Source organism: Dipodomys merriami, unplaced genomic scaffold (genome assembly GCF_024711535.1).
Source record: "Dipodomys merriami isolate MVZ:Mamm:240054 unplaced genomic scaffold, mDipMer1.0.p SCAF_19, whole genome shotgun sequence".
Classification (NCBI taxonomy): domain Eukaryota; kingdom Metazoa; phylum Chordata; class Mammalia; order Rodentia; family Heteromyidae; genus Dipodomys; species Dipodomys merriami.
This window is the reverse complement of record NW_027203270.1, coordinates 7,654,033-7,665,262: the sequence shown is the minus strand read 5'-3', so window position 1 is coordinate 7,665,262 and position 11,230 is coordinate 7,654,033. Positions and strand designations below refer to the sequence as shown.

The 11,230-nt window shown below is 42.7% G+C and overlaps 1 protein-coding gene across 6 annotated transcripts in view; it reads right to left on the bottom strand.

Annotated features, from left to right (window-relative positions):
* Positions 1 to 10,297: 10,297 nt before the first annotated feature.
* Tada2a (transcriptional adaptor 2A) overlaps positions 10,298 to 11,230 on the bottom strand; it is a 64,831-nt gene continuing 63,898 nt past the window's right edge. For all 6 annotated transcript variants that reach the window (XM_070027139.1, XM_070027140.1, XM_070027141.1 and 3 more), the window contains one exon: positions 10,298 to 11,128. In XM_070027139.1, coding sequence (XP_069883240.1) covers positions 10,943 to 11,128 — 186 coding nt within the window. In that variant the 3' untranslated portion in view covers positions 10,298 to 10,942. The remainder of the gene's footprint in view (positions 11,129 to 11,230) is intronic.

The window sequence follows — 11,230 nt, the reverse complement described above, 5'->3', positions numbered from 1 at the left end:
CACCGCACAGGAAAGGCGCGAGCGCCGCAGGTAGTGACTAATCCTCGCACCCGCCCCCTCCCCGCCGCCGTCGGGCGGGGCAGAGCCCGGGGCTTAGCACCCCAGGAGGCTCGTGGCCGCTCCGGGCTGAATTGTGCTTCGACGCGTGTGGGCAGGTGCTAGTAGCCGTGAGAGGGCAAAGGGCGGACCCTCTTCTGCTGCGAGGTCATCCATCCGAGCTCCCTAGTACGCAGGTGGGGCCTCCGGAGCCCAGGCGGGACACCTGAATTCGTGGAGGGTTTGTTTGTCGGGTCACTCTGGAGATCTCATCATCAATCAGTTTAAGGTCTGCTCACATATGACACGAGGAGATGCCCTGCCCCGCCCTCCTTGGGGTCTTTGGCAGGTGAAGGGTGACCCCAGTTGGGGGTGAGGGGGAGGCGGTAAGAAATGTCTTCCTCCAAGGTTCCGCAGTGAGTCACAGACATGGAGTCCTGACTCCATGCCCAGTCCTATACTCACCAGACCCAGCTCCTCACCGTTGTAAATCGCTGGCATCAGAACTGCTGAGCAGTCAAACGAATAGTTATAGATTTGGGGGGAGGGGGAGGACAGGAGGAGGGGGTTGTTGGGGAAGTATGCACCACGCTGTGGGTTTAAGCTGCCCACATCTCTAAGCAAAAGCTTTGAGGCTTTTTTAAAATGCTCTTCCTGAAGCCATTGGCTAACCAGATTCAGAGCATCCCGTAGGTGCTGGAATATATAGAAGTTCTGTCTGCTTCCCAGACCAAAAAATAAATACAACATCAAAGCACTTGAGTAATAATCCCCGGAGAACTAGAAAGGCTTAGACTGGGGAAATGGAAATGTATTTTTTGTCACCATTAAAACAAAAGTTTTAAAATTAACCTGAGAGAGAGAGAGAGAGAGAGAGAGAGAGAGAGAGAGAGAGAGAGAGAGAGAGAGAGAGAGAGAGAGAGAGAGAGAGCACAGATGATTCAAGGTAAAGGCACCAAGAGTTCAAATCTTGCCTAAGAAAGGCATCTTCCCAACACAAAATGATCCCAGCAGTTTATCTAATGACTTACTTTTGACAAGCCAATTTTGCTATGAACAGAGCAAAATCCCTAATAGAAATGATTGCTTGTGGTTTTCATTGCATCATTTCAGCTTCTCCCCAATAATAAAGTGACTCAGCAGCACCAATAACATCCCTCTTCAGATTCCAGCTTGTTTGTTACACAGAGCAGATTTCCTGGACAAGCTCCAGGTAGTGACCAGGCTGGGCTTTTCCCTGGACTGTGGGAACTAAGCCTAGTGTGAAGAATCAGACCCTCGCATCAGTGAAAAGAGGGGGGAGGAACAGGAAAAGAGGATGAGGTATAGGTAAAGGTCTAGAGATTAAGCAAAGTAAGAAGAAATGCTGAAGTCAGTAATACCAGGCCATGACTGTACCTCTCTGCCTATGGGGAGGGAGGTGCGTTATGCCTTTATGGATGGAATGAGGAACTATCAGCTTCTACAACAGAACTTTGTGTGAAAGACCAGCATATTCTGTATCTTCACAGTCCAGTACAATAACCCCAGCACCCGCAGATACTTAAAGTGTGACCCAGGAAGTGAATTTTTTAAAATCTATTTTAGTCAACTTAAGTAGCTACATGTAGCTAGTGACTACTTTAATGAGGAGCACTTTCTACAGCATAAAGTTCATAGGTGGCAACTATTCTAAGGACTGTGCACTAGTTTGTCCCCAGGAAGGATTTAGGTCCTCCTGACTATAAATAAGCAGTGTTTGCATGGGTGTGGGATAAGTACTGATGGGGTAGACAAACCTTGCAAAGGATGGAACTAACATCTCCCATCTTCCTAATCCATCCTTCTTAGTTGCTCGGTTAGTTGTATAGCAACTATACAACTCTGTCATATAGGTTAATTAGGTTTTATTACACGTAAAATGTTTAAGAGTTTTTATAATTCTCATAAAATTAATTTTTCTAGTAATAAAGAAATGTCAACATTACAAAAGAAAAAATACCACCTACCATCATTTTAACAAAACAATTAGCATCTGTATTGCTTTGCCTTTTATCTGTGCAAGGTTTTTTGTTCTATTTATATAAACATAATCATAGTATACTTTTTTTTTTTAAAAATGAGGCATTATATAAGGGAACCTTGCATGTCTAGGCTGAGTAATTTAAAAATCTGTCTCTGAAATTTCCTGAACTTAATTCAACACTATAGCTGTGGCAATAATGCAGCGATGCAAATTCCAAGATAAGCAACATCCTTAAAAAAAAAAAAAGCACATCTGCTTGTTTTCACATTTGTCCTGGGCCTTTTAGACCATAATCTCCTTCTGTGTGACTTTAGCATGACCTGTACTGTGTGGCACAAACAAATCATGAACTTGTTCATGCCTGAGGAAGGAAAAGCAGGGGAGATGTTAGGTGTGTTATATGTCTTATCCCATTGAATCTTCATCAAACTCCATCAAGCAAATATTACCAAAAACACTTCAAATTTGAAAGGCAAAGAAATTCACATGGGTTACTCTGTTATTAAGTAGTGAAGAAGGGTTAGTGCTCAGACTTGTGGAGCATACTAGGCTGGTAAACAATGCATTTATCTCTAGAGGCAGGTAATAAAAAAAAAAAATCTTGAGCCCAGCACTGGTGGCTCACACCTGTAATCCTAGCTACTCTGGAGGCTGAGATCTGAGGATCACGGTTCAAAGCCAGCCTGAGCAGGAAAGTCTGAGACTCTGATCTCCAATTAACTACCAGAAAACTGGAAGTGGTGCTGTGGCTCAAAGCAGTAGAGTGTTATTCCTGAGCAAAAAAAGCTCAGGGACAGCACCCAGGCCCTGAGTTCAAGCCCTACAACCGACAAAAAAATAAAAGAACAACAGCAACAAAAGCCATCAATCTACTTCCTGTTATTTGTTCTATAAACTCATTTAAAAATAAAAATACTTGATTTTTAAAATAACTAGGAAATATTCATGTACTTCTTGGATGGAAGATGTTTTTATAAAAAGGGAATGAAGAAATAAAATATTTTCTTCCAAGAGTTAGTTGCCTATAGTGGTAATAATACCAGAAATGGTGAGAGATTTTTTTTTAAGTAAACCAAGGTATTAACGCTGCATTGCATAATTTCCTACGACAGTAGGTCCTGGTCGAGGGAAGTAAAGGTACACATCAGCACAAAAGCCTGAAGACCTGTCAGGTTATGAAATGCTATATCATCTCAAGCTGCTGAACATGCAAATGAAGGAGCAGACTGTGAATGGAAGGGCAGGGAAGGTTCATAGAGGTTAAAAGGCAACATCTTGCCTACAGTGTAGTGCACCTCCCTTTTGCAGAACCAGAATAGCAAATCCATTAAATTAGGGAATAGAAGCCTCAATCATTCCTGACCTGATCCTATATGCATACATTGATGTACACCTATCTCCTGTCCAATGTGTCTCCCCAGCCCTGACTGGGGAGTGTCTGGCACAGGATGGTCACTAGCAATATCACCTTTCAGCAGAGGGACTCTAAGCTTCTGGTCCCCACATCCACCTCCTCTTGCTGTGTATGCTGGAAATCTGAAGCTTGCTTCTCTGCCCCTCTTAGTTTCCATGGAGATGCAACAGTTTACTTTTATCCCCCAGTTCTAAGCTGGTTATTTTTAACTGGAAAACTCTGAGCCAGGTCACAGCTGGGATCTAGATGATGCAATGACGTCTGTAGCCACCCTTCTCTCCCACAAACGCCTTCTTTTCTGCAGTTGCTGGGGGCTGAGGCACTCCTGGGAGATGGTGCTCTCAGAAGTTGTTTTTGCTTTGCATCAAGTTAAAACTCATGCCATAACTTAGAGCTGATAGGTGTGCTGAATCCTGAATGTGAAGCCATGTACAGCCAGAACAGGGCATGTGTGTGCATGCATGTGTGTGTGTGCATGTGTGCGTGCGCATGCGTGTGTATGTTGGTCCTGGGACTTGAACTCAGAGCCACTTGAGCCACAGCTCTACTTCTGGCTTTTGGGGGGAAGGGTAGTTTATTGGTGTTAAGTCTTATGGACTTTACAAACCTGGGCTCTCAGCCTCCTAGGTAGTTTGCCTAATAATAGAACATTTTCTCATTGGGGTGGGAAGCCAGGTAAGGTTGACATTGCTATAAGCTGTCTACAGCTGAATTTTAAATGAGGACACTGATTCCTGCTCCTATAGGAGTGGCTTTACTTGTTGCAGCATGCCCTTACAAAGAGAAGCCTAATGAGGCAAAGTTGGAAACAGGTGCACAAACTTGTCCCACCTCTGCAAGGCAAAAAGAAAATTCACACCAAACTAAGGCCCAAAGAGTGCTGCTCACTATCTTGTTGGTGTTTTAAATGGGTCCATCCATCTCTAAGGCCCTTGGCACTTGGAGGCCAGTGCCTACAAGAAATATCTGAGGGGCTGGGAAGGTAGCTCAGGGTAGAGTGCATGCCTTGCAAGCATAAGGCCCTGGGTTCGATTCCTCAGTACCACATAAACAGAAAAAGCTGGAAGTGGTGCTGTGGCTCCAGTGGTAGAGCGCTAGCCTTGAGCTGAAGAGCTGAGGGACAGTGCCCAGACCCAGAGTTCAGGCCCCATGACCGACAAAAAAAAAAAAAAGATCTGAAACAATCTGTACAACTTGGGGGGGGGGTAGGGACTGGGAAAGGGAAAGTAGGAGAAAATTGAGGGAAGGGGTAACAAAGTTGACAAGAAATGTAATCATTTCTTATGTAACTGAAAACCTTCTGTACATCACTTTGACAATTAAAAAAAAAAGGAAAAAATATCTGAACTGATCAGTCACCTTTAATAATTCTTTGGGGGAAAAAACTATTAAATTTACCTGAAAATTTCCCATTTCATCTTTGACAACTCCCTAAAATAAGAAACTGAAATGAAAAAAGATTTCAGACTTCTTAGCCTTTATTCAGAAATCAGTTTTCTTTTTTGTCCATCATTGGACTTGAACTCTGGGCCCCAGCGTTGTACTTCAGCTCTTAAACTCAAGGCCAGTGCTCTACCACTTGAGCTACAGTGCCACTTCTGGTTTTCTGGTGGTTTATTGGAGGTAAGAGTTTCACCAACTTTCCTGCCCGGGCTAGCTTTGAACCACGATTCTCAGATCTCAGCCTCCTGAGTAGCTAGGATTACAGGCGTGAGCCACCAGCACCCGGCTTCAGACATCAGTTTTCATATAGGGAATATTCACGTTCAACAGCTCTCCAAGGAGAACAGAGAAACTCTAGAAATGTTGTAAGTTGGTACTTGACTTAGTTTACTGGAAAAATAACAGCATTTCAACATTTATTTTTATTTTTTATTTATTTTGCTCTAAAAGTTTTTGGTGTGTGTGTTGGTACTAGAGCTTGACATCAGGGCCTGAGGCTCTTGCTTGGCTTTTTCCCTCAAGGTTGGTACTCAGCCACACCTCTACTTTTGGCTTTTTCTGCTTTACTGGAGGTAAGAGTCTCTCAGACTTTTTTTGACCCAACTGGCTTTGAATCTCAGGTTCAAATTTTGAATCTCAGATCTCAGCCTCCTGAGTAGCTAAGAAAGTGTCTATTCCTTAAAACAACTGTGAAATCTATCCACACTCCCTAAGTTGCTGATTCTGTTCAACCTATGAGCCAAGACAATACTGTTATTATTATTATTTCCAGTATTGGGGCTTGAACTGAGGGCCTTGACTTTCTCAGCTAGTATTCTCCCACTTCAATCATGTCTCCAAGTCCAGTTATTTTGCTGGTTATTTTGGAGATACAGTCTCATAGACTTCGAAATAACTAGCTCTGTCTGGCCTTAAACCTTTTGTCACTTAAGACCTTGATCAATTCAAGATGAAAAAGGGTTGCTTGGTTAGGAATATAACCGTAACTCAAACCAAAGATTTATCTGGTGGTTCAGAAATCTATCCACACTCAATAACCCAGCCCTTAAGAACACAGAACAAGTCTGGGCTAGCAAAGTTTAACTACAGGGTTATCAAAGACAAGGCAAATACAGTAATCTCCAGGACTACATGTTAAATCTGTTTTGTGTGTGTGTTTTTATAATTACTCAACTGGGGATTTTACAGTTTTTAGTAGGCAGTATGTGTATTCTAATCTTTCCTTGTTCTCAACAGGAAAAGGCAACAAAGAGTAACTCATTATGACAATGGAATTTTGTCAAATATAAAATATTCACCCTTCCCTCCACTGCCTGTCTCTGGTTTGTAAGCTTGGCTAACCAAATCAAAGGGTAGGTTAATACCCTTTCATCACAGTACCTCAGCTGCAGGAAGCCAGGACAACAAACAATGAACAGAAAAAGGATTCTGACACTGGATATGGGAACTGCCCCAGTGTCTGCTTCTCAAAGGCAACATGAACACTTTAATTATGATGCATATTTCCAAAACAGGCTACTGAGGGCCCCTAGTCAAATCCTCTTCACTACTGTCCTCATTCTCAAAGTTATTCCCCAGTCAACATGACTATGACCATCCTGGCTGCTCAGGACCTGCTTTACTTTTAAGAATCTGTTCAATTTTACTAAAAGGGCTGGTTTCCGGGGCTGGGAAGGTGGCTGGCTCAGTGCGTGCCTTGCATGCATAAGGCCCTGGGTTCGATTCCTCAGCACCACATAAGCAGAAAAAGCTTGAAGTGGCACTGTGGCTCAAGTGGTAGAGCGCCAGCCTTGAGCTGAATAGCTGAGGGACAGCGCCCAGGCCCAGAGTTCAGGCCCCACAATCAACAAAAAATTAAAAATAAATAAATAAATAGAAGGGCTGGTTTCTGTGCCTAGTTTTTTGTTTTTTTTTTTGTCGGTCGTGGGGCTTGAACTCTGGGCCTGAGCGCTGTCCCTCAGCTCTTCAGCTCAAGGCGAGCGCTCTACCACTTGAGCTACAGCGCCACTTCCGGTTTTCTGGTGGTTTATTGGAGATAGGAGTCTCACGGTCTCTCCTGCCTGGGCTGGCTTTGAACCGCGATCCTCAGATCTCAGCCTCCTGAGTAGCTAGGATTACAGGCGTGAGCCACCAGCGCCCGGCAGTTTTTTTTTTTTTTTTTTGGTAAGAAAACTTGGCAGAGCTTTATTGAGTAGACAAATGAACAAGCAAACAGGCAGTAGGCATGCAGACAGACAAACAGAAAGGTGGAGACATACTCAGTGTGGGTGTTCTAGAGAAGGGACACTGTGCCTCGTTGTTGTTTTTGTTTTTTTTTTCAGGTCGTGGGGCCTGAACTCTGGGCCTGGGCACTATCCCTCAGCTCTTCAGCTCAAGGCGAGCACTCTACTGCTTGAGCCACAGCGCCATTTCCGGCTTTCTAGTGGCTTAATTGGAGATGAATTATCACGGACTTTTCTGCCGGGCTGGCTCTGAACCGTGATCCTCAGATCTCAGCCTCCTGAGTAGCTAGGATTACAGGCGTGAGCCACTGGCACCTAGCTGTGCCTAGTTTTAAAAGGAAATCTTCCCCGGTGTGTATTTAGGAGGCAGTCACAAAAACATCCTTAGAAATACATGGGGTAGGTACACTGGAAGAGAAATAGTTTTGTTGAATGTGGTTGTTAACGTACCTTTATTATCTCAGCAATAAGGGAGGCTGAGGCAGAAAGATCTTGAGTTGAAGATCACACTGGATTACATAGTAAGATTCTATCTCAAAAAAATTGAACAAAAGGACAAGGAAAAATGAAAAAGAAGAGAGAGGAAGGAGAAGGAAGAGAAGAAGCAGGACAGACATAATCCATGATTCCTTTCAAGAGTGCTATTCACAGGCTAAGAACGTGGCTTAGTGGTAGAGTGCTTGCCTAGCATGCATGAGGCCCTGGGTTTCATTCCTTGATACCCCAAGAACTAAAAAGAAAAAAAGTTTAAAAAGAGTACTGCTCACCCTAAATAAAGCTATACTATTGAAAACCCCACTAAAGACAGATATAGGAGGTCTTAAATTTCACCAAGTTAACCAAAGCTACAGTAACCCTTTTTAAAATCTAGTCATTTGTATTTCAGCTTCATTTTCCTATCTTCTTTTTCAACCATGCTATTTCTTCATCATATCTACTGATCTCCACCCATTATTCAATGTTCAATAGGTTCCATGGTTTTTATCAGTCTGTCCTGCCATCCTCCTACTCTATGCTACAACAGCTGCCCCTTGTGTTCTACCCAAATACATCTCCTGGCACCATTTTCCTCACTCCTACTGCTGCCTCCACATCATCCTCTACATCCTATGTCTGGAACAGTCTCCTACTTCCATCTGCCATTTTTTGTTCTCCTCTCCAACTTATCATTACCTCAAAAGCCCACTTCTCCCAGGAAGCCCTCCTGAACCAAGATTAATAATAACAAATGACCAAAAAACATCAACTGATACTGAGGTTATTCCAAATTTTCCCAATAGGAATTACCATTTATGGATAAGAAGTGATGCCTTCATAACCAATTGATGTTGATGGTGGTGGTACAATACATTTTCTAAGAGATATGGAGATACAAAGAAAGGAGTCTAGGAAGATAGCTCAGTGGTAGAGTGCATGCCTTGCATGCATGAGGTCCTGGGTTCAATTCCACAAAACCAAATAAGCAGAAAAGGGCAGAAGTAGTTCTGTGGCTCAAGTGGTAGAGCGCTAGCCTTGAGCTGAAGAGCTGAAGGACAGTGCCCAGGCCCAGAGTTCAGGCCCCACTACTGACAAAAAAAAAAAAAAAAGAGAGAGAGATCATTTCCACACGTTTTTTTTTGTTGTTTGTTTTTTTGCATTAGGGATTAACCTCACCTCAGGGTCTTAGACTTGGTAGGCAGGTCCTCTATCATTGGAGTCAACTTCAGTCCTTACATGCCATCTGTTTTAACTCCCTCAGATTCTAAGAGTATTCATTTCTTTTCTTTTTTTCTTTTTTTTTGTTGTTGGTCGTGGGGCTTAAACGCGGCCTGAGCGCTGTCCCTCAGCTCTTCAGCTCAAGGCTAGCACTCTACCACTTGAGCCACAGCGCCACTTCCGGTTTTCTGGTGGTTTATTGGAGATAAAGAGTTTCACGGACTTTCTTGGCTGGGCTGGCTTTGCACTGCAATCCTCAGATCTCAGCCTCCTGAGTAACTAGGATTACAGGCGTTAGCCACCGGCACCCGGTGAGTATTCATTTCTTATGCCCTAGATATCTATTAGCAAGTGGCATACCTATTTGTATCAGTTTAAAAGTTATAAAAGATATAGCTAGGTATGCTTGTTAACTTTAAGCTATTCAGGAGGCTAAGATTAGGTAGATCAAGGCTGGAGGCCAGCCTGGGAAAAAACATTTGTAATATTCCCATCTCAAATCACTAAAAATCTGGGTATGGTATCGTATCCTGTCTTCACAACTACCATCAAAGAAGAAGATCCAATATCAAAAATAATCAAAGCAAAAATAATCTAATCAAAGGTGCTGGTAGCTTATGCCTCTAATCCTAGCTGCTCAAGAGTTGAGACCTGAGGATCATGGTTCGAAGCCTACCCAGACAAGAAAGTCCATGAGAATCTTACTTCCACTTAACTACCCAAAAGCCCAAAGTGAAGCTGTAGCTCAAGTGGTAGAGCACCAGTCCTGAGCAGAAAAAGCTCAGGGCCAGTACCCAGTACCTGAGTTCAAGTCCTAAGACCAGACCAATAACAAAGCAAAGAGGGCTGGAGGCATGGCTTGTGGTAGACCTCCTGTCTAGCAAATGGCAAAGGCCTAACTTCAAAGCCCAGTACCACCACCAAAAAACAAAAAAATTAAGTTTTAGCTGATACTTCTAACAAAACATATATTAATTAGATGTTTAAATGTTAAAGGAATCAAAGAATCGATCGGCTATGGTGGTAATTTGTGTAGACTTTAAAGACGTTATTTCTATATACAACATTGCTTCCAACAGAAATGAAATTACCATGACTGTAGGTTTGGCTTCATATTTTGAAGAAAGGTTTTAGAACAAGTTTTAGATGTGGTGGGGCTACTCACCCCCGCATCCAGTGAGTCTCTTATATGAAGCTGCTTTGCTTCTGTTTTAAAAGCAGCTTTTATTGCAGGTTAAGGTAGAAAGGATGATTCCAGTCTCAATCCAAACAAAGCTGAGGTTAGTTGCATCATCTCCATCCTCAGGGCCCTGATATTGTGGGAGCCCAGGGTAAGAGTAGGGTGAGTCCAGGACATGAGGACACCCATTAGCAGACAGTGCAGAGTGTAGGGTGGGCGTCCAACACCCTAAGTGTACATTAGTTACCAGAATACTGACACACCCATAAATTAAATAGCAAAACATTTTAATCCATTAACTCTAAAAATAACAGAGACATTTTATTTCCTGTACCACCTCCTCAAAAGTCTAGTATAGATCAGACAGCCAGACTGCAAAGTATAAAAGTCAGACATTAAAGTTACAAAGGCAGCTGGGGACAAGATCATCATGGGGAGGTTTTCATCCTATTTGCTCATAATTATAGGGTGTCAGCTTTAAAAATCACAAGAAAAGAAAGCTTTCTCATGATCTTAAACAATTCATTTTAATTGTGTCTGCCATGTCTGAAGGTAAAACACATGATCAGCAAACTTAAGCTCTCAAGTACAGGGTCTGAACTGGATTTCTGGGAATGAACACTGTGGTTTAGTTTGGTTCTATTTCTACAACATTGTGATGTAAGGTACTATGGTTCTTGTTTTAGTTACAAGAGGTGTTAGGAATGAATGCCCACTCACATTTAATAATAGCTTCTGTAGCACATACTCTGCAGCACAATACCAACAACAGGAGTTTCTTAAAGCAGGGTAGAGAAGAAAGCAGACATTAATGCAACTTAAGGTTTTCTTTGTCTCTCTCTTTACAATAAGAATTCTGCTCAAAACAAAACTCTTCAGAATGCTTATCTGTCATTCAACCCACAACATTCCACACGTTTGACTTGTGTTCCCAAGCCTATAAAGATTCAGGCTTTCGTGATGTAGCCTTCTCGGATGAGGAAATCATAGATTTTCCGCGTTTTGTTCACGTCTATCTTGATGAGAGCTCTTGCTTGTGCCAGTCTCAAGCCTCCTTGCTTGTTACATTCATTCAATAGAGCAGATTTGTATTCTAAATACGCTCCAGGGACCAATCTCACCATCTGACAGAGCTGCAAGACATGGCAAATTTAATAAACATTAACATCTGTAATTCTCATAACTTAATCCAGCAGGTAGAGCAAAAACAAAAAGTGACATCAACAATCCAACTA